This window comes from Peromyscus leucopus, chromosome 23 (assembly GCF_004664715.2).
Source record: "Peromyscus leucopus breed LL Stock chromosome 23, UCI_PerLeu_2.1, whole genome shotgun sequence".
NCBI lineage: Eukaryota > Metazoa > Chordata > Mammalia > Rodentia > Cricetidae > Peromyscus > Peromyscus leucopus.
This window is the reverse complement of record NC_051082.1, coordinates 5,412,461-5,434,053: the sequence shown is the minus strand read 5'-3', so window position 1 is coordinate 5,434,053 and position 21,593 is coordinate 5,412,461. Positions and strand designations below refer to the sequence as shown.

Below are 21,593 nucleotides of genomic sequence, written 5' to 3'. Positions count from 1 at the left end.
CCGGAGGCAAAAGAACTATGAAATATATAGAATACTAATGTTAAATTATTCAGAGGTTTTTGAAAATCAGCTTTGAAGTGGACTTGAAACTGTGGTAAATCCACCAGAAAACAGGTCAAAAGGGAGCCTTTGATAGGTTGTTTGGCATAAACCCAATCACAATATCCTTTGGCAATAAAAATGAGGTTTTCTCCTTTGTCTCTAAACTATTATTTACTATTTATGTGTGGGTTTTAGGAGTTATGGGCAGAAAACTTGGGGTCAGGGTCTCACGACGTAGCCCTGGTTGGTCTAGAACTCACAATGTAGACGAGGCTGGCCTCCAACTCACAGAGATCTACCTGCCTCTGTTTCACAGAGGATTAAAGGCGTGCTACCATACCGAGGAGGGATTTTAAAAACATTGTCTGGTCTTCAATCTCCCAGGCTTTGTCTCTTTTCGTCTGTTTCTCTATATCCGCCAGTCCCCAGAGCTGAGAGGCCTCTGTGGAAATGAATGAAAACCAATAAAATGGGAAGAAACAAAGGCTGTTTATTCTCAATTCGACAGGAAGTTGATGTCCTACCCTGCCTTTGATAGTCAGAGGCCGGCAGGAGGGTGGGGGACAGGGAAAGCTTCAGATATGCCCTGATGGAAGTTTCTGGTGTAGGCAAGTTGGAGATAAGACATCCTGAAGCCGGGTCAGTGTAACTGGTCGGGAGATGAATTTGGCTTCCTCTGAACAAGTTAAGAGTTCATTAGTGAAACTGCCATTTACTGACCAAATCCTGGTAGTGTGGCCATGAGGATTTCTTCAGTGATTGCAGAATTCCATTGCCACACAGAGGGTCTGGCTGTTGTCTGGTGGCATATGACTTCTCACATCCCTTCTGGTTCCCCCTGGCAGGGTACTGAAGACTCGGACCATCCCGGCAGAGAACCGGAAGGAGGGGCGACGAGGCTGCTAGGCTAAGACAGTGATCAAAAATGCAGAGACGTTTACAGAGGAAACTAGCTGGGTGCAAATGAAGCTCTCCCCTCTCTCTTCCTGGACAGGGTGAGGGTGACACTGTCCTGGATGTCATAGGATTTAAAGTCAAACCAGTCCTGCAAGACGTGGCCCTGGAACTCCAGCTGCTGCTCCTGGCTTTGAAAACCCAGCCGGTCTTCAATCTGCTGCTTCAGGCTCAGGACGAAGTCAAGGGGGTGGATGGCGTAGGCGTGGCTCCCACCATCCGGGTTTTTCACAAAGACCTGGATCTTGGGGGGGATGGTGTCCAGCAGGCAGATGTGGATGTGGGAGAAGATTCCGTAGTAGGCAAATGAACAATGGCTCCTGAGGAGCTGCCGGGCGCCGCCGGGCTCTTGAAAGGACAGGCGCTGCAGGCCGGAGTAGCCCCGGCTCCGTCGGATTTTCTCCTTAAGTTTCTTTATGGGGTCATAAGGGTTCACCCAGAGGATTAAATCGGGGTGACCCCACTGCTCCACGGTCACCTGGATATCTGGTGCTCTCTGCAAGACAGGAGAGGTGGGGTTAGGCTCACATGTCTGTCTGATGACCTCTACATTCCCTTCCCAGATTCATCTTCGTCATAGCAAAAACAGCTTCCTCGTCACTGTCATGATCATCATCATCATCATCAGCAGCAGCAGCAGATGTTTGGGGAGTGCCAATCTCTTGTAGGCTCCTACTGGGCATCTCCCATGAGTACATTTTCAGCCCCATGAGGTTGGCTCTCCTCGCACTTGGTAGACACAATGATTGTGCCCACATAGAGCTCAGTATTCACTGCCTGGCGCAGCAGGGTTTTGAAGGACTCTAAGCCTAGCGTTGTAAAGCTTTCAAGATAAAAAAAAAAATCCTCCAGCCCAGCTGGGGGTGACATATATGTGATATGTGTCATTCTGGCACTCAGAACAGGGGATCGTGAGCTCGAGAGTATCCTAGGATATGCAGTGAAGCCTGGCTTCAAAGATCCCAGAGGCACAGGCTGGGTGTGGTGGCGCACGCCTTTAATCCCAGCACTCTGGAGGCAGAGGCAGGCAGATCTCTGTGAATTTGAGGCCAGCCTGGTCTATAGAGCGAGCTCCGGGACAGTCAGGGCTACACAGTCCTGGTTTCATGCCTTTCTGTCCTAGCCACTGGTTTGATTTGGCTGTCGCCCCTCATTTTCTGCCTGCACCTTACTTTAGAGTCTCTGCTCTAGTTTCTGCCATCTGCAGCCTCTTGTTCTCATACATACGCTGCTCATCCCCACCTCCCGTTCTTTTCTCTTCAACCTGGAGTATCTTGGAGAAGGAGATAGATAGATGGATAGATAGACAGACAGACAGACAGATAGATAGACAGACAGATAGGTAACAGATAGATGCATAGATAGATAGATAGATAGATAGATAGATAGACAGACAGTGTGTGTGTGTGTGTGTGTGAGTGTGTATGAGTATGTGTGTGTGTATGAGAGAGAGTATGTGTCTGTGTGACAGTGTACATGTGGAGGACAGACAACTTTCAGGAGTCAATTCTGTGCCTTCTACTGGATGGCACAGGTAGGCACTCGGGATGGAACTCAGGTCCTTAGGCTTAGCAGCAAGCCCCTTTACCCACAGAGCCTTCTCACCAGCATTTATATCCTTGTCAGGTGCTTTGGGCTCATTCCAGCTTGAAATTCCTGCAGGGAATCTTTCCTGGTGATTCTAGCTAGTGTTTACTGTCTGTTTCCAGAGCCTCATTAAAGACCTAATTGAACCTAGCTTTGCTGCCTATTAGTACTATGACCTTGATTCACTGACTTAACCCCTCCAGAGCCTCAGCTTGCCCTTCTGAAAAATGGAAACAATAGTCCTTACAGTAACAAACAATAAAGATAGTGATAATATTCAACCTTTTCCTAAAATTGCCTGTGAAGTTCAGTGGAGATAACCCCTAGACAAACACTTTGCAAATTGTAAATACTAGGTGATTATGCTCTTTGCCTATGTCGGAGATGTATGATCATACAGTGTTTCTTAGTGCTTCTCATTTTCCGAGAGTCTCATCTCTTTGGTAATCTGTCTTGCAGGTTTGTGCAAACTTGCTCTAGTTTGCTGCTAATGGTGTTGTATGCATTCCCTGAGGACAAGGTCATATCCCATTTCTGTACCTTCCACGCTTCTTCCTCCCCCTCTCCCCAACCCCAAGTCCAATGCTGGCACCTAACGGCTGAGTGACTTGACCTGGCTGTACTCAGAGCACACAAGCAGTGATCGGGAACGTGAACCTGATATTCCGGTAGGGGAAGAGGGTAAGGATGTAAACGTTGGGATCTCAAGGCTTGGAAAAGTCAAAGTTCATAGCTGGCTGTAGGGTGGTGGTGCAGGCTTCCTGCATCTGAAGCGCTCGTCACAGGCACCTAACTGGGCAAACCAACACCGTGCAGGTGTAGTGTTTGGATTGTCAGGCCACTAACAGTCCTGGGAAGAGCCATTACCTTCACAGTCCAGCTGGGGACTGGGGTGTCCCTGTTGTCATAGCAACAGTCCTGTTTCAGGCACTGGTTGGCCCGCTGAGCAACTATATCCCATCTGTACCCTTCCGCCACATTATGGGTGGGGTCTGCCGGGTCCAGGATGATGGGTCTGTAACACAGAGAGAGGATGCCCAGGATCTATCCAGTTTGGAGGCTGTTGTCTGGGGAGATGTTTCTCAGCCACCATCTTTTCCAGCCATGGAGCACCTGTCCATCCCCCAGAGCTGTCAGTCAAGGAGGGCCTTAAACTATCACAGGAGAACAAGGGCATGAAGATGATGAGATTTTGGAAAGGATGAGGCTGCTGGATGCATCCTGGAGCAGTATGTGAGGTCCACTCCGGCAGGGGAGACCTCTCAAAGTCATGACAGGCTGCACAAGTTTGGGGCCAAATTTGGTGAATGGCCTTTGATAACAGTGACACCACCATCATCTATCGATTGCTTCTGAAGCACTGGACCAGAACCTGAGCGAACCTGCTTTAATCCTCCCGACAGTTCGAGAGGGATTATCCTTACTATTATTGGTTTAGAGGTGAAGGAATGGAGACCTAGACCTTACGGTCTCATGGTTGATAGAGAAGGTTCTTATTCTCCTGCCGCAGCAGGGAAAGCTCAGGCTGCCTCTAAGATGTCTCTCCTGTATGCAAACACTGAATGACTAAACGTTACTGGCTTGAATGGAGTCCGATGGCCCTGTGGGAGGCTGCCTGAGGTAGACTCCATGTCTATAAGTAAGACCTACACTTTGTGTTCCTGGAGATCGGGGCTTAGGAGTGGTGACTTTGTCTCTGGGATAGAATGTGAAAGCAGGCTCCTGGGGTGACCTGGACACCTTGAACTCCATGCCTTCGGCTCCAGGCATCCCCCCACTCTCTGACCGAGATGACCAGGGAGCAGCCCATGCTGTCCCAAAGGCAGCCTCAGTGCACACGTCATAAAGTCAAGTCATAAGACTCCGTATTTCCCCCAGTCTCTCTCTCTCTCTTTGCTTTTTTCTGTGGGACTTTGTGTCCGGCGGTGACTCAGTACCTTTCTCTTTTCAGCTGTCTTCTGACACAGTCCTCGATGACTGGGTTCTGCAGCGTGTAGTACTTGGTCCAGTAGATGCAGATGAGTTCGTGATCCTGGAGCAACTCCATCACAGTGGCGAACCCTTCATCCAGCCTGAAGTTAGCATCCTCCTGGGTGCCTGCTTCCCATGCATAGACGGTTAGCAGTTCCAGGGCATAGAGAGGCGGCAGGTTGGCCCGGGGGCACTTGTCTCTCACATACTGCAGAGGGGGGGGGGAGACGGAGAGGGATGTAAAGATTAAGTGTAAGGAGGGCATCCAGCCCAGGGGCAGAACGTCCAAAGTCGAACCTTAGTTCTTCTACCTACTGGCTGTGTGACCTTGGCCAAGTCGCTCTCCCTCTCTGGGCCTTGGCTTTCCCATTTTAGGATTAAGGGCCTAGGTTAGTAGGATTCAAATTGTGTCTGAATGTCTGAATTCAAATTTAGGGGAATATAATTTATCTTTGAATTTCTTTTTCTTCTTTGTGTGTGTGTGTGTGTGTGTGTGTGTGTGTGTGTGTGTGTGTGTGTGATGTCATGGTGTGCTGCAGGTGTGGGGGTCGGAACTGAACTTCCTGAAGTTGGTTCCTCCCTACAACCTTTACACGGGTTCCTGGGGTCAGGTTAAATTCTAGTCACCAAGCTCGTGTGGCGAGCACTTTTACCCCACTGAGACATCTCACCAGATGGATCTGAAATTCTTTTTGTGTGTTTGTAAAAGCGGGTGACAATATGTGGGCACGGGGGTGGGGGCTAGAGGTCAGTGTGATGCATTTTCCTCAGTTGCCCTCCACATTTTTTTGTTGTTGTTTTCTTCGAGACATGGTTTCTCTGTGTAGTTTTGGTGTCTGTCCTGGATCTCGCTCTGTAGCCCAGGCTGGCCTCGAACTCACAGAGATCCACCTGGCTCTGCCTCCCAAGTGCTGGGATTAAAGGCGTGCACCGCCACCGCTGCCCGGCACCCCTCCACATTTTGAGGCAGGCTCTCTCACTGACCTTGGGTCTTGCTGACTGGCTAGACTATCTTGGCCAGCAAGCCCTGAGGGTCCTCCTGTCTCGGCCTCCCTGGTGTGGTGGGGGCAGATGTGCCACTGTGCCGAGCTTTTTGCATGGATTCTGGAGATCTGACCTCAGCTCGTCACGTTTGTGCCTCCAGCCCTCCTTGTTCCCATCCTGACTTCCTCCAATGATGGACTGTAATGTGGAAGGGTAAGCCACATAAACCCTTTCCTTCCCAACTTGCTTTTGGTCATGGTGTTTCATCACAGCAATTGTAACCCAAGCTAAGACATAACTCTTTTTATTTTTATTTTTTCAAGATCAGGCCTGGTTATGAAGCCCAGCTTCTCGTGTGTGTGTGTGTGTGTGTGTGTGTGTGTGTGTGTGTGTGTGTGTGTGTGTATGAGCATGTGAGTGTGGGTATCCATGGAAGTCAGATCCGGATCCTCTAGAGCTGGGGTTAGCCTGATCTTGGCCCTGAGACCTGAACTCGGGTCCTCTGGAAGAGTAGTGCCTGCCCTTAATGGCTGAGTCATCTCTCTAGCTCCTGTGTAGCTGTTTTTGAGACAGGGTCTCACTATGTAGCCCAGGCTGGCCTGGAGCTCACTATATAGTCCAGGCTATCCCTTTTGCTTCAGTCTCCTAAGTGCTGGGGTTACAGGTGTGTGCCATCGTTCCTCACTTTTCCCTAAGTGTATCTGTTTATTTTACAAGAAGACATCACACACACACACACACACACACACACACACTGCCATAAGTGTGTGTGCTCATGGTGAAGCTGTTTCTGATCCCTCCCTTTCTCAGTTTGGATAACTCTGCACACCCGGTTACTCTGACATATACTGGGTTATTTCCAGATGTCACATTACCAAGGCCGGTTCATTCGGTGACGACCAGGACACTCAGAAGCGAGCATCACAGAGAAGCAGATAGTATGAATGGATTTCAAGGAATCTTTCCTCTCCTTGCCATCAAGGCATTGGGCTTAACGTTCACAAACCCCAGAAGCAGTTGTCAGACAAAGGAGACTGTAAAGTTTGCAAATGTCCCAGTGTCGGGGAGCATTTGACTATGCAAAGATGTGCTGCATTTGTTTAACTATGCAAAGATGTGCTGCATTTGTTTATGTTGCAGAAGATTTGTTTAACTATGTAAAGGTATATTGCATTTGTTTAACTATGCAAAGATGTGTTGCATTTGTTTATGTTGAAGAATATTTGTTTAACTATGTAAAGATGTGTTGCTGTTTTACCTTTGCCTGCCCAAGGCACCTGATTGGTCTAATAAAAAGCTGAACAGCCAATAGTGAGGGAGGAGGTATAGGTGGACTTGCAGGCAGGGGAGAGGAATTTAGGCTGATGGGCAGGGGAGAAAAAGAGATGCCAGGGAGATGCTGGAGGGGGTCGCGTGGGAGTGTGGGTCGCCGGGGTTGGGGGGCAGCCTGCCAGACACAGAGAAAGCAGGAAAGTAGGACATACAGAAAGAAAGAAAGGTAAGAAGCCCCGAGACAAAACATAGATGATTAGAAACAGGTTAAATTAAGTTTAAAAAAAAAAAAAAAAGCTAGTGGGACAAGCCTAAGCTAAGGCTGGGCATTTGTAATAATAAGTCTCTCTGTTTTCATTTGGGAGCTGGTAGGTGGCCCAAAGAAAATGCCAAGTACATCCTAGCATTCTCCCACTCTCCCCCGACCCTGTTTCCTCTCGATGTCCCCCCCCCCGTCCCCCCCTCCCCCCGCCCGCAGCCCCCTGACCTGCTGGTACCAGTGTTTGACCAACCGCAGGAAGCTCTTCAGCTTAGTTGGCCGGTGCTTCACGAAGTTTCTCTGCAGCTCGCTGAAGGATGGAGAGAAACTTCCAGGGTACCCGTTAGCCTTGATCATATTCACATAGACCTCAGGGGGTAACGGAGCGTTAGGATCGGAAGGCCCTGAGGAGAGTGAAAACAAAGACTGAGTGAAGATTCTGGAAGCCCTGGGAAACCAAGTAGGCATTTGGCTCAGTCACTCTGGGGTTATGTCTCCAGGGAGACTTGAGACCTTGAATGATGGTTTTTCCAGTGACATTCATTCTCTCTCTGTTTTTTTTTTTTTTTTTTTTTTTTTTCTTTTTTTTTTTTCCCAAGACAGGGTTTCGCCTGCCTTCCCTGGAACTCACTCTGTAGACCAGGCTGGCCTCAAACTCACAGAGATCCACCTGCCTCTGCCTCCCCAGTGTTGAGCTTAAAGGCGTTGCCACAACCATCACCACCGAGCTTTGCTGGTGAGGTTCTTTAAAAATTTCATACTTTAAATTTTATTTTGGTGTCAGAGTCTCACTAGGTACCCACGGCTACTTGTTCTATAGACTGGCCTGGCCTTGAACTCTTAGAGATCCACCTGATACTCTTTCCTGAGTGCTGGGATTAAAGGCATCCTCCAACACATCCCATCTGGTGAGATTCTTATTCCAGAGGGCCAGCTTTGGGTTCTCCATGTTACAGGTCCTCCTGGACATCCCCAACACTTCCGGCTTTCTTTAATGTCCATTTTATCAATAGATCTCTTTCTGGGTGATTGATTGAAATCTGTTGATATTCATAGGGGAGAACTGGGTCCATGCCATGCCATGAATGACTTTCTTCCTGAGGCTGGATCCTACTTCTTTCTTTCTTTCTTTCTTTCTTTCTTTCTTTCTTTCTTTCTTTCTTTCTTTCTTTCTTCTTCCTTTTTTTTTTTCTGAGACAGGATTTCTCTCTGTAGCTTTGGAGCCTGTCCTGGAACTTGCTCTGTAGATCAGGCTGGCCTCGAACTCACAGAGATCTGCCTGCCTCTGCCTCCCCAGTGCTGGGATTAAAGTCATGCACCACCACTGCCAGGCCTGGATCCTATTTTTAACACCCACGGAATAATGCTGTGCAGATTATAACCAGTGGGAGTTGGCATATGATACAACACTCATTATGGTTTGGATTTTCAGACTTGTGTGTGTGTGTATGTATGTGTGTGTGTGTGTGTATATATATATATATATATATATATATATATATATATATATCCATCCATGTGTGTGCCTGCACGCGTTTATATGTGCATAACATGCATGGGTGCTCAAGGAAGTCAGAAGACGGCGCTGGGTCCTATGGAGCTGGAGGTACAGGTGGTCGTGAGCTGCCATGTGGTCCATAAACTAGGTCCTCGGCGAGAGTAATTTCCCTTAACCACTGAGCCATCTCTCCAGGCCTGGTTTGGATATTAAGTGTCCCCTGAAGACCCGTGTGCTAAAGGTCTAGTTGTCAATCTGAGGTGAACCTTTAAGGGGTGGAGACTAGCAGAAGGAAGTCAGGTCATGGGGGCTGCCTTTGAAGGGACTAGAGAGACACCTCTCTTATAGACAGCTCCCTCCCTCCCACAACTCCTTCCTGGAAGATGAGCAAGTCTCTTCCTCCGTTACATTACTCCACGCTAGCTTGGCATGTAGGCCGGAGACAACAGAAAGAACCGCACGGTTAGTTACTGAAACCTCTGATACCATGAGCCCAACCAGGGCTTTCCTGCTTGTAAGTTGCTTATCTGGGGTGTTTTGTCACAGTGTTGTGAAGCTGACTAACATCATATCACCAGCCTTAGAGTAAGACCTGGTGGAGAGCCAACACTTAGGAGTCTCTGCCTGAGGACAGACAGCAGGTGCAGGTGACTTAACCCTCCCGAGTCTGGGGCTGCCCTCAGCTAACGATAATTAATCACTGCAGTGCCAGGGGGCAGTGGGCGAGGTGGAGGAGGTCCCTTACAGCAATCATCTGAACTCTGCAGGGGCAGGAAGCCAGTTCCTCAGGGCCGAGGGAGGCATTTAACGCCTTCCCCTTTCTGGTTTTAAGTCCCCAGTGAAGTGCATGTCCCTAGACCCATCTTCACCACAGGTCTGCTTCTGGGAAGGCGGTGCGTGTTCAGACACGGCAAGTGTCTTGTAGGAAGGACTCAGTTCCTAATCTGAGTCCTTCCCCTGCTTGGGTGTCCGAGCTTTCCGAGAATTCTTCCCACGGTAAGTCCCCCCCTGAACATGAGCTGGTCCTTACCCAGCGCACCCCACTCTTTCCCACCGTGTGTCATGTGTTCAGAGCGCGCCTCTGTGATAAGTTTCTGTTTCCCAGGTCTGAGTGTGTTAGTCTTGAGCACACGGTGCCAGCTCGGCCCCAGCCCAGGATGTGGGTAGCGTGGAGGAATGCACGTGGCCACCAGAGGCAAGGGGTCCCAGTCTCCTGGGGTGGGTAGGCCGGACATGTAAGACGTCTGTTCCCCTTACCCAAGGCTCTGTAGGCGGGCACGATGGTGACAGTGATGGGCTCCCAGGTCTCTCTTGTCGTGATAGTGAAGATGAGACCACTGGGGACTCCATCAGTCACTCCCACGTAATGGAGCCCCAGGTCCAGCAGGTCTTGGCAATGGTACATCCTTTTCTGTATGGTTCTCAGGACAGCCTGGTGGTGCTTAGCCTCTTCTTGGAAGCTGTGGAAACAGCTGAGGAACACCACCAGCTCCACGTCCGTGGTACTCCGAAGCACTGTCCCATTCCCGAAGCAGCCCACCTGCGGAAGACAGGACTCTGTCACCCCAAGGCCCTCTGCCGTGTGCCCAGCAGCCTGGGGGCTCTTCCAGGCAGTATATCCCTTTAATATATAGTCCTTCCACGGGGGCTAGGTGAGAAGTGCCACCATCTCACGTCCCAGGTGCAGACAGATGGAGGGTGAACTTGGCACTCAGGATCGCTGGCAGCTGGACTCCTTATGGTTTCTATCCGACATCAGGTCTCCCTAATCACCCTAGAGCTTGCTGCGTAGCTCAGGCTGTCTTTGAACTCATGAGCCTCCTGACTGATTCAGCCTCCCAAGCAATGGGGTTACAGGTGTGCCCTGCCATAGCAGCCCCTGCTTATCCACTGCCCTGTACACCTTTGGAGACTCGGTCTTGTCCAACCCATAGAAAGGCCCACTGCAAGGGAATAATGACCCAGTATCCCTAATCTGAAAACTCCAAAATGATCAGAATCCAAGAGTATTTTAATTGCAGACATGCCACAAGTAGAAAGTTCCATCCCTGACCTCATGTGACCCAAAATATTGTACAAAAATGCCTTCGGGCTGTGTGAAAACCCATGGACATGAGAGTAGATCTGGGTCCTATCCTAAGATATCTCCTTATGTTTATGTAAATAAGTCAAAGCCCAGTGTGTGTGTGTGGGGGGGATTTCTAAACCTGAAACACTTCTGGGCCTGAAGTATCTGATAAAGGGCTCCCAGCTTGTAGAAATATGTACTGCATGGGCTGTGAAACGGATAGCCTCATCCGTCCATGCTCCCTCTCTCCCTCCCTCCCTCCCTCCCTCCCTCCCTCCCTGGAACTGTATTTGGATGGATCAAGGAGCCTCCATGACGGTAGGCAAGCACTTTGGTACTGGATGCCTAACCCTGACCTTTGAATCTTATCCCTGATTTATCTGCTATGTGATCATTAGGAGCCCAAAGTCCATCACGAGTAAAATGAAAATAATGATGAAATGTGAGTCATTAGAATCCAGGCAAGGTCAATTAAAATACTGTATGCTGAGGGCGGGGTGTGGGGCCCGGGGTCCTGGGTGTCACCGGTGTGTGTCTCTTCCTTTTCATCTAGTTGATTCTTCCCCTGCCTAGATATAGTCTCCCTGTCTCTTAATGGCAGGAGACTGCACTGTTTAATTTTTTTTTTTAAATTTTGTGTGTGTGTGTGTGTGTGTGTGTGTGTGTGTGTGTGTGTGTGTGAGACACGGAAGTCACAGGACAACTAATGGGGGTTCCTTCCTTCCTTTCACCAAGTGGGTTCCTGGGATCACACCCAGGTTATCAGGCTTGGTAGTAGGCACCTTTCCATGCTGAGCCGTCCTGCTGGCCAAAGAACCAGATGATTCTGAAGAGAGAGCCAAAGTTTACTCTCCAGGCTCTGCCTCCCTGGCATGCAGTCTGTCTGGCTCCCCTCTTTCTCACCCCACATCGGTGAGCGTGGGGCTGCCGGGGGAGGGTCAGTCTCCAGGTGGCTACCGTTCCTGGTCAGTGGAGTCACTGCGGAAATTAAAATTCTGCCGTCACAGACTGAGCCGGCCCCTGTATCTGGCACCACCAAAGACTGTTTAATACAATTCTCCACTCTCATCACCGCGGAGACGGGCCTGTGACCCGGCTTCCCAGCTGAGGAGACAGGGAGTGGAGCACAAACTGCTTGCAAGGTCTCCCAGCCAGACAGGGAGCCAGATGAAAATCAGAAGACCCGGCCTGCCGGTACCTCTTCCTCCTCTACATCCTGGGATGCTGTCCGTGAACCACACTCTGTTCCCAAGGAGCAGGCACCTGCCATCGTTATTCTCCATTTTTATTCTGATACCACCAGTCTTCAGACTCAGTATTCCTACCCTGAGAGAAAGGACTGGAAATGGGTGCTGGATGTGGGCACAGGGCAATCCCTCTCAGGTCCTGTCTACACTGCCCACTCCCTTCCTCACCCCCCTCAGCAGGTCCTGTCTACACTGTCCTCTCCCTTCCCTGAGCAGTTTAGAACAGACTTCATGATTTGCTTCTGTTGGGATCGACTCACACCTGATTGGTTAGACGAGCATTCATTCATGTGGACAGCTCAGGGCCCACCCCCGCCCCTCCCCCGGAAACTCCAAAGGTGCAAGGAATGAAGACTTCGAGTCTAGGGTGCATTCTCGGTGTCTTGCCCTTTGGGTGTGGCTATCATTTAGTGGATTAAGGGAAGCAGAACTGAGGCTTAGCAGTTAGCATCTATCACCATCAAAACTCATTCTGTTTGTTGACTCTTCCTGGGTACTTTCCATTCCATCCACTGCTTCCTTAGGTACGTCAGGGAGGGAGTGGTCTAGAGGATGGCCTTGCCCAAGAGAGAAGTCCCACGGACCAGAAAGAAGCCCTAGGTAAGCGTCACAACGAAAGCGTTGTGTCTAAGAATTTACCCTGAGATAACCTTTAGGCTGCACTGCCTCTGTGCCGGGTGGTGGGAGATGACGTTCATGACGCCACAACCACAGTCGGGCAGGTCCAAGGGTCTGAGACACGAGACCCACAGTACCATCAAAGCCACACAGCTGCTGAGAGGAAAAGCCCAGAGACAAATCCAACTCTGAGTTTAAGACTGTCACTTCTAAATCACGTGACCTGGGGCCTTGGGGAGAGGATCGGTGCAAGGAGGGCACAGGGGCTCAAGGCTACCGAATCCTTCCCAAGAGCAAGAGTCCTAACTCTAGCCCGGATGCTGCCACCAATTTGGCGTGTGACATTAGGCCATGTCACCCTCTCTGTGTGTCAGTCTCCTTCATGTTTAAATGAACAGTGGGCTGAGGCTAATTCTCTCAAGGTGTGTGTGTGTGTGTGTGTGTGTGTGTGTGTGTGTGTGTGCGTGTGCGTGTGCGTGTGCGTGTGCGTGTGCGTGTGCGCGCGCGCCTGTGTGTGGAGGCCAGAGGTCAGCCTTGGGGCTCATTCCTTAGGCTGTCCACCTTGGTTTTTGACACAGGGGGTCTCTTACTGTGACCTGGGGCTTGCTGAATCGGCTAGGCAGGTGGGAGTCCTGGTGATTCCCCTGTCTCTGCCTCCCTAGGGCTGGAATTCTAAGTGTGTGCAACCATACTCAGCTCTTTACGGGGGTGCTGGAGATCAAACTCGGGTCTTCAGTTTACGGTCGCCCTGCTCCTTCCAGAGTCTGCTGAACTCTGCCTGTCCTGAGCTGTGATCCTAGCTAGCCCCGGGGTGGATGAGGTAGCTGGAGGAAGGATTTGAGGGGGAAAGGTCTTAGAACCTTGGGTCACAGCTTGAGTATTCGAATTCACACCCCAGCTCCAACACCAGCTGTGCAAGTGAGCAAGCCACACTGCCCCTCCTAGCCCCCACTCTAAAAATCTTTCTGTTATCAGAAAAACAAAACACAGACAAAGAGGAGGAAGATACAAAGAACTCCCAGGCCCCCAGCACATCAGAACCTGTCACGTCTGTGTCTGTCTGTCTTTCGTAGGCGCAGAGTCTCGTACACACTGAACGTTTATTCACCTTAACAAGCAGTAAGGAGCTTTGTCCCGAAACAGCATAGCGTGTGAGTCCCCCCAAAAGAGAGCCCCCAAACCCAGCAGGTGCTATTAGACTTGGCAAAACAAACAGCGGGTTTTCTTACCCAAATGCACGCCGTATTAAACATTTACCAATCATCCCTAAACACACACACACTCTCTCTCTTTCTTCTTATCTGAATCTTGTAACCTAGGCTGGCTTCCAACCCATGGTCTTCTTGCTTCCACCTCCCAGGTGTTGGGATTGCAGGAGTGGGGCCCCCAGGTCGGGCTCCCCAAACTGTATGTTACTGTATTTTATTTGTCAGGATCCAACGAGAGGTCTCGCATTGCATGTGGCCATTATAACGCTTACACCTCTGTTCGGCTCATCTGTAAAGTGGGAAAAGAATTGTATCTACCTCGCAGACTGTAAGCCTTAGTGACGGAACATTAAGGGTTAGGCTACCATGCCCCCCAAAGGTGGTCTGTTAGCTTTTTGACTGGTTCATTCTGCTCAAGGCTGCGGGCTGCAGACAGCTATCTGGGGTATCCTGAGATGTCAGCAGCGTGCACTAGGGACTATGCGTTTAGGGGACCCCTGGCACTGGGTTTTGCCTTATCCTGGTTAGGAAGGGAGAGGTCCAGTCTTACCTTGACCACCTTCAGCACCCGCACATCCCGGGGCTGTCCACGTTCTCCCTGGAAGTTCTCCTGCCTCAGGAACTGTTCCACCACCCTCACCGTGTCCAGCACCTCCTCTTTCCATTCTCTAGTTGGCTGCAGCCACTGAGCCACGAAGGAGTCCAGCTTGGAGGCTGGGAAGCTGTACAGCTCCTGGGCCAGTGCCATGTCGGGTGCTGACTGGCCCACCGCAGCAGGGTTATATAGCCAAGCACCCACCCAACTTCCCGACCACACCTCCTTTTTTCTTTAAGGTGGCTCTTTTCCAGCTGACCTCGAACACCCTGTGGTGGAAAGGATGGGGAAAGAGAGGAACCGGGGGAGTAACAGGCTCACCGGAGGTCCCCTTCTTGGAGAAGTGTTGTCATGGGAGATGTGCTGGGGGATGGGAGGCTGGGGCCTCCTTAACAAGCGGGTCGGGGCCGCCTTAACAAGGCTGGCATCCGGCCAACGTTTGTGCCCTAGGTTTCGATTCTCTACACACGGAGTTTCCCTTCTGTGACGTTTGCAAACTGAAATTGGCTTGAGTTTGACCTTCTGGGGACGACACCTTGTCTAGATGACTCAGGCCAGCTGCCCCCACCCATCATATGGAAAATGAGGTTTGGAAAGAGAAAGGGCCGACTCATGGTTGTGGCAAAGAGTGAGGACTGGAATCGAAAGGACACTCTGAAGTCACCAGAGGCTTGACCTCGGGGACCTCCCTACTTGATTATTTAAAAGAATCTTAAAATTTAAATTACATTATTTATTTGTGGTTTTTTTTGGGGGGGGGGTGGAGGGGGTGCATGCCTTGGTGCAAATGTAGGGGTCAGAGAGCAACCTGCAGTGGTCAGTACTCTGCTTCCACCATATGGGTTCCAGGAATCGAACCCCGGGTCATCAGGGTTGGCGCCAAGCAGCTTTACCTGCTGAGCCCTCTCACTGGCCCAGACCCTCACATTCTTTATGCACTAGCTCGGTTTAGTAATGAGAGCCACCTCATAAATTCATGCCGCTGAAACGTAAGACTACCGAGCAGAGAAAATACGTGGCCAAGCATTTCTGTTTTCTTACAAAGCATTGAATCAGTGGCTCGCGGACACCGCACTAGAAAGACAAGCTAAGAAAAGGCCCCACAGGGCTCTCTGAGCAACGGAACAAATGAGCAGGAAGGGAGACTCCTAGAGTCTAGGATGCTTCTCCTCACCCCCGCCCCAGCCCCACCCGCTGCCAGCAGGTACAGAGACCTGGGAGGAAGCCAGGGAGGAGAATCTGTTGAGGGTGGATGGTAGTGCCAGCAAACACCGGTTTAACATGAGTCTTTTTTTCAAGACAGGGTTTCTCTGTTTAGCTTTGCGCCTTTCCTGGGACTCACTTGGTAGCCCAGGCTGGCCTCAAACTCACAGAGATCCACCTGCCTCTGCCTCCCGAGTGCTGGGATTAGAGGTGTGCGCCACCACTGCCCGGCTTTAACGTGAGTCTTGAAGACTGGAGTTGGAGGGCTGCAGCGGCGGCAGCTCGGGAGCTCAGGGGCAGAGGGTTTGAAGAGGGTGTGAAGCCCTAGGCTCAATCCCACAGAACCACAAACGAACAAAGGCAGGCCAACTAGAAATCAGTCAGGAAGGAGGGAGCGCGCAGAGGCTGAGAAGTGGGAGCAAGGCTGGCTGCCGGGGACTCACAATGAACAGACCCAGGCATTCGCTGAGGAGGGGACACATCTGGGTGGGAGAGCACAGTGCTGCTGCTCACTCACCGATTCCCCACTTTCCTGTGTTCGCTCATCCGACGGACATTTACTGAGCACTTACTGTGTTCCAGGCACAAGAATCCCGGTCCCCAGAGAACTTACATACCAGCGGTTAGAAAGACAATGAGCCGTATTACCAAGTAAAATTAGAGTAAGTAAAAGGTCGATGAGAAGTAAGCAGAAAAATAAAACAGAAAGGGGCCAACAGGTCGTGTGTGTATGTGTGTGTGTATGCGTGTGCGTGTGCGTGTGCGTGTGCGTGTGCGTGTGCGTGTGCGTGTGTGTGTGTGTGTGTGTGTGTGTGTGTGTGTGATATAGGTGCTTGGTCTATATAATCCTCACTTGAGGAGGGCTTGAACAAAGACAAGAAGGCAGTGCAGAGTGAGCCTTATATACGGCAGACGGAAGAGAGCCTTTGTGGCAGAAAGAAAAACATGAGCATGTGCAAAGGCCCTGTGGTGGCAATGTGCTTGTTGGGTCTGAGGAATATCGGGGTGCCCAGAACGGAATGATCACGGTGGGGAGTTGAAAGGGAATAAGAACTGAGTCATGCCGGGCGTGGTGGTGGCGCACGCCTTTAATCCCAGCACTTGGGAGGTAGAGGCAGGCGGATCTCTGTGAGTTCGAGGCCAGCCTGGTCTACCAAGTGAGCTCCAGGAAAGGTGCAAAGCTACATAGAGAAACCCTGTCTCGAAAAACCAAGAACTGAGTCATAAAGAGTGGGAGGCAAATGCTGCAGCCTCTTGAAGATTATTGTGACTTTGGCTTTATTCTGAAAGAAATGAGGAACAGTTGGAGAGTTCTGAGCAGAGGATGGCTATATGGGCTGACTGATTATTTTTTCTCTTTTGATTTTTGGAAACAGGGTTTCTCTGTAGCTATGGCTGTCCTGGATCTCACTCTGTAGCCTAGGCTGGCCTGGAACTCACAGAGATCCGCCTGCCTCTGCCTCCCGCGTGCTGGGATTAAAGGTGTGCGCCACCACTGCCTGGTTCTGACTGATATTTTAAAAGACACCTTTTGTTTGATTAATTAATAACTTGAATGTGCATATAGGCACTCACATGTGCATTACACACAATATTAATAAAATGAAATATTTAAAAAAAGATGCCCCTAACACATAGTTAGAGCCACAAGACTCGTGTGGAGAAGAAAGAGTGAATGGAGACTGAGCTCTGAAGCAGTTACAGGATTCAGAGTCTGGGGAGATGCGAGAGTTCAGCAAAGAAGAATAAGGAAATGCTGGAGGGTGAGGAAAAGAATGTTCTGGAAGCCGAGTGATAATATTGTTTGAGAAAGAGGAAGTGGCCCACTAGGTCACATGCCAGGTGGAACATGTCCTGACTCTGCCCTGAAGGCCGTGGTAAGTCAGAAGCACATTGTGCAGCGAGTTTAGACTCTAGGGCAATCGCTCTGTCATCTTCTCCTTGAGGATAGATGGCGGAAACGCAAGAGCAGATGTAAAGTCTGGACCACACGTGGCAGTCCACGTAGGACACAATGGTGGGCTGGCTGGTGGTGGCACACGCCTTTGATCCCAGCACTAGGGAAGCAGAGGCAGGCGGGTCTCTGTGAGCTTGAAACCAGTCTGGTCGACACAGTGAGTTCCAGGTCAGCAGAGGCTACATAATGAGACCCTGTCGAAAGAAAGAAAAGGAGTGTGTGTGTGTGTGTGTGTGTGTGTGTGTATGTGTGTGTGAGTGTGTGTGTGTGTGTGTGAGTGTGTGTGTGTGTGTGGGGTAATGAATGGACACGGAGGAGGTAGGAAAGGGAGCTTGGTTCTAAGTCTGTTTAGGAGGAAGCAGACAGGAGGAACAGGTAGGACAGGAGAAAACATGGGTGACTGCTGGATCTTAGGTGTGGACCTTGGGCCACGTTAGAAAAAGGAGGAAGTGTGGGTGTTTCCTACATATGCACAGGTGTGGGTCCATTCACTGGAGCATGATTCTTTAAGGCCAGCCCCTTAAAGAAAACAGACTCGGGGGTGGAGAGATGGCTCAGTGGTTAAGAGCACTAGCTGCTTTTCCAGAGGTCCTGAGTTCAATTCCCAGCAACCACATGGTGGCTCACAACCATCTGTAATGAGATCTGGTGCCCTCTTCTGGCCTGCAAGCATATATACAGACAGAACACAGAACACTGTATGTAGAAAGAGAGAGAGAGAGAGAGGAAGGAAGGAAAGAAAGAAAAAAAGAAAGAGAGAAAACAGACTCCCTCCCCAGCAGGCATCTACTGTCATTGGCTCTTCATTAAGCGTGGGGGCTCCGAGGCTCTCATCCCTCCGCCGGGTTGATCTTGTGCAGGTCTTGTACAGGCAGCCACAGCCACTGTGAGTTCAAAAGACAGTGGTCCTGTCGTGTCCAGAAGACGCTGATTTGCTGAGATCCTCCCTGACTTCTATCTCCTTTGATGGCTCCTGACCCTCGGGGGGGGGGGGGAGGGGCAGGTGTGACATATGTCCCGGTGATGACTGAGCGTGCCGCACACGCTTATTCTCGGTCCCTTAGCCAGCTAGGAGATTGCGTAATAACCAATCAACAACGAAAGTTCTCTGATGCGGTCTGAGAGCTGCACTGATCTATGGGTACAGAGATGGAAATTATTTTATTTTTTGTATTTTCTCCATCTCCCTAGGCCCTGTATTTTTGAGACATGAATTTAGAGTTCATTTAGGAAAACGATTGTACTAGGTTCACCCTTGAGACCTACAAGCTCCCCAGCTGTGGATTCTGGGCTAGGTTTACAGTGCTGGGCATGTGTTTCCTCCCATGGAACAGACCTTAATTGCAGCCAGGAAGCAGACCCTATAATGTGCACACACCACTATTGCACCCAGGAGCATATCTTGCTGGGTGGTCGTTACTGTAGCTTGAAGGGTCCACAGTTAGGTAAGATTGCTGACGATGCCCTCAGCACCCTGTATGGCACCTTCCTGGACTGTGAAAACTGACCACCAGAGGGAGCTTCATGATGCTGACTTTCCCAAGTCCTGTGACTAAAATAGAAATTGGTTTTATTTTATTTTTATTTTTATCTTTAAGGATAAGACCTCACTATGTAGCCCTACATGATCTGGAATCCACTCTCTAGACCAGGTTGTCTGAAAACTCACAGATTTTTGCCTCTGCATCCTGAGTGCTGAGATGAAAGAAATGTGCCATCATACCCAGCAAGCAATAAGGTCTTATCAACTCTGGTGGACAGTCAAGAGCAATGACAATAGCCTGTATTTTTGGGGGAGTCTCCAGGGTACCCCTGACTAACAACTGGAGGGGTAGTCTGATGCTGGGATTTTTTTTTTTTTTTGGCAATGTATAGCTTCTGGGAAGAGCATTATTCCCTATGTCGGATAATGCCAGTTAAAGTATTGTATGTAAATGTATATGAGCTTATAAAATAGCAAACTTCTATATAACTTCTCAGACATCCTTAGTGTTAGTTATCCCTCCCTGATTCCTCATCTGGTCTATCCTCAACACCTAGTTCTTTTTTTTTTTTAATTTATTTATTTTTATTCTATGTGCATTCGTATTTTGCCTGCATATATGTTTATATGAAGGCGTCAGATCCCTTGGAACTGGAGTTACAGACAGTTGTGAGCTGCCACGGGGGTGCTGGGAATTGAACCCTGGTCCTCTGGAAGAGCAGCCAGTACTCTTAACTGCTGAGCCATCTCTCCAGCCCAGCACCTAGTTCTTAAGTCATACTATAATACGACATTTTAAAGAGCCGTGGTAATTTTACAAGAGGTGGTCAACACAGACTAAAACGTCAGCATTTACCGTGTTTCTAATGACGTAATTTATTCTCATGAGAACTGCTCAGCCCTCACATCATCTTTCTGTTCACCTTCCTGAAGCATCTGAGGGCCAAACAATGTCAACCATGTCACCACTAATACTCTGGATGGCATTTGAAAGTTTTAAAAGGGGGCACGGAATCAGTAATGCGTTGGCTCTCTGGAGTGTCAAAACACCACTTCCTTAAATAGGTTTCTGTGGGGAAGGGGGAGAGCCAGCGGTTGGAAGAGGGTGACTAGGTTTGGGGCAGGAGATGGGACGGGATGTGAAAGATTGTCTTGGCTTGGAGTGTCTGTCATACAGAGCATCAAGTGAGGACTTGGTAAGGACAGTTTGTTCTGGAATTGCTCTCAAGGGGTAGAGGTGGGGGATGCTGGGAGGTAGAGACTGCAAATCCAAGACAGCTGTCTGTGTATCCTTACACTGTTTGGCTGGGTGTTAGTATTATTTGTATGTGTGTTAGTCGGGGTTCTCTAGAGGGACAGACCCGATAGAACGGATGTTTATGGGATTTATCAGAGTGGCTTGCAGGCTGTGGTCCTGCTAGTTCAACAGTGGATAATGAGAAACCCATGGTGAAAACACCCAGATTTTGTTGTTGATGAAGGGCATGGTAGCACGGGCCATCTTGCAGAGAAGGTTGCCTCTACCCCGACTCCAAAAATCATGGGCCCCAGTAGAGCAAGATGCCTCCCAGAGAGGAGTCAGAAACATCTAGGGAAGGCTTAGGCACGTGAAGAGAGTGCAAGCAAGCCCTGGGGGGATGCTGGGGTGCTGGGGTCCTTGGGTCTCTACTCCTTGATCTCCTACCCCTAGGATCAGAGGAGCTAGCAAAGCACTGTCTGTTAGCAAGGCTTGTGTGGCCCGGCCCTGGCGCCCTCCCTCTCCTCCCCACCAGTGCCCACCCCCACCCTACCTTTGCAGCTGTTATTGGGCCAAATGGCGGACTTGTGGTTGGGCTGTTCTGAACCTCCTCCAGCTTCGGGTAAGCTAGACGGAGCAAACAAACCTTTCAGTGAATTCAATCAGTAGCAAATAAATCGGGGAGGGGGGGGTGTTTCAGGGTGGCTCGCTATGCAGCAAGAATAACCGGAAAACATCTGGACTATGGTATCCACATGACAGTTGATTTTAAGAGTCAGTTTATCTGAACTATAAGATGCCCAGATAGCAAGCAAACATTTCTCTCTGTCTCTCTGTTTCTCTCTGTCTCTCTCTCTCTGTCTCTCTGTCTCTCTCTCTGTCTCTGTCTCTCTCTCTCTGTCTCTCTCTCTCTCTCTCTCTCTCTCTCTCTCTCTCTCTCCTCTATCTCCTTTTCATTAGTCCTGTTTCTCTGGAGAATCCTGGCTAACATCATCCAGCTATGCCCAGGGTTATTACTTACCCCCCTACCACAGGACATTTTCTCTGTGTAGCCCTGGCTGTCCTGGATCTCACTCTGTAGACCAGGCTGACCTCAAATTCAGAGATCCACCTGTCTCTGCCTCCCGAGTGCTGACCTTAAAGGCATGTGTCACCACATCTGAACATTCTTTTTTTTAAGACAGAGTTTCGCTCTCTAGGCTGGCCTGGAACTTACTATATATCCCAGACGGTTCTTGAAACTCATGGTAATCAACAGGTTTTCTGCCCCTCTACCCCCATTAATAAGTTTCTCTGCCGCCACAGAAAGCCTGATCCAGCCGGCTTGAAAAAGCACGTCGTGGGCGGATTCTCCGGTCCCAGAGATGGAGGCCAGAGAAGTCGAGCACTGGGGCCAGGGAGGAAAGTTTT

The 21,593-nt window shown here is 49.9% G+C and overlaps 1 protein-coding gene across 1 annotated transcript; it reads right to left on the bottom strand.

Moving 5' to 3' along the window:
• Nucleotides 1-512: 512 nt before the first annotated feature.
• On the bottom strand, nucleotides 513-14,648 carry LOC114681337 (2'-5'-oligoadenylate synthase-like protein 1). The gene is made up of 6 exons (XM_028854790.2): nucleotides 14,259-14,648; nucleotides 9,825-10,107; nucleotides 7,298-7,473; nucleotides 4,521-4,762; nucleotides 3,451-3,598; nucleotides 513-1,492 (listed from the first exon to the last, which is right to left on the bottom strand). The coding sequence occupies exons 1-6, from the start codon at nucleotides 14,454-14,456 to the stop codon at nucleotides 992-994; spliced, it is 1,548 nt and encodes a 515-aa protein (XP_028710623.1). The 5' UTR covers nucleotides 14,457-14,648; the 3' UTR covers nucleotides 513-991.
• Between the last annotated feature and the right edge of the window lie 6,945 nt (nucleotides 14,649-21,593).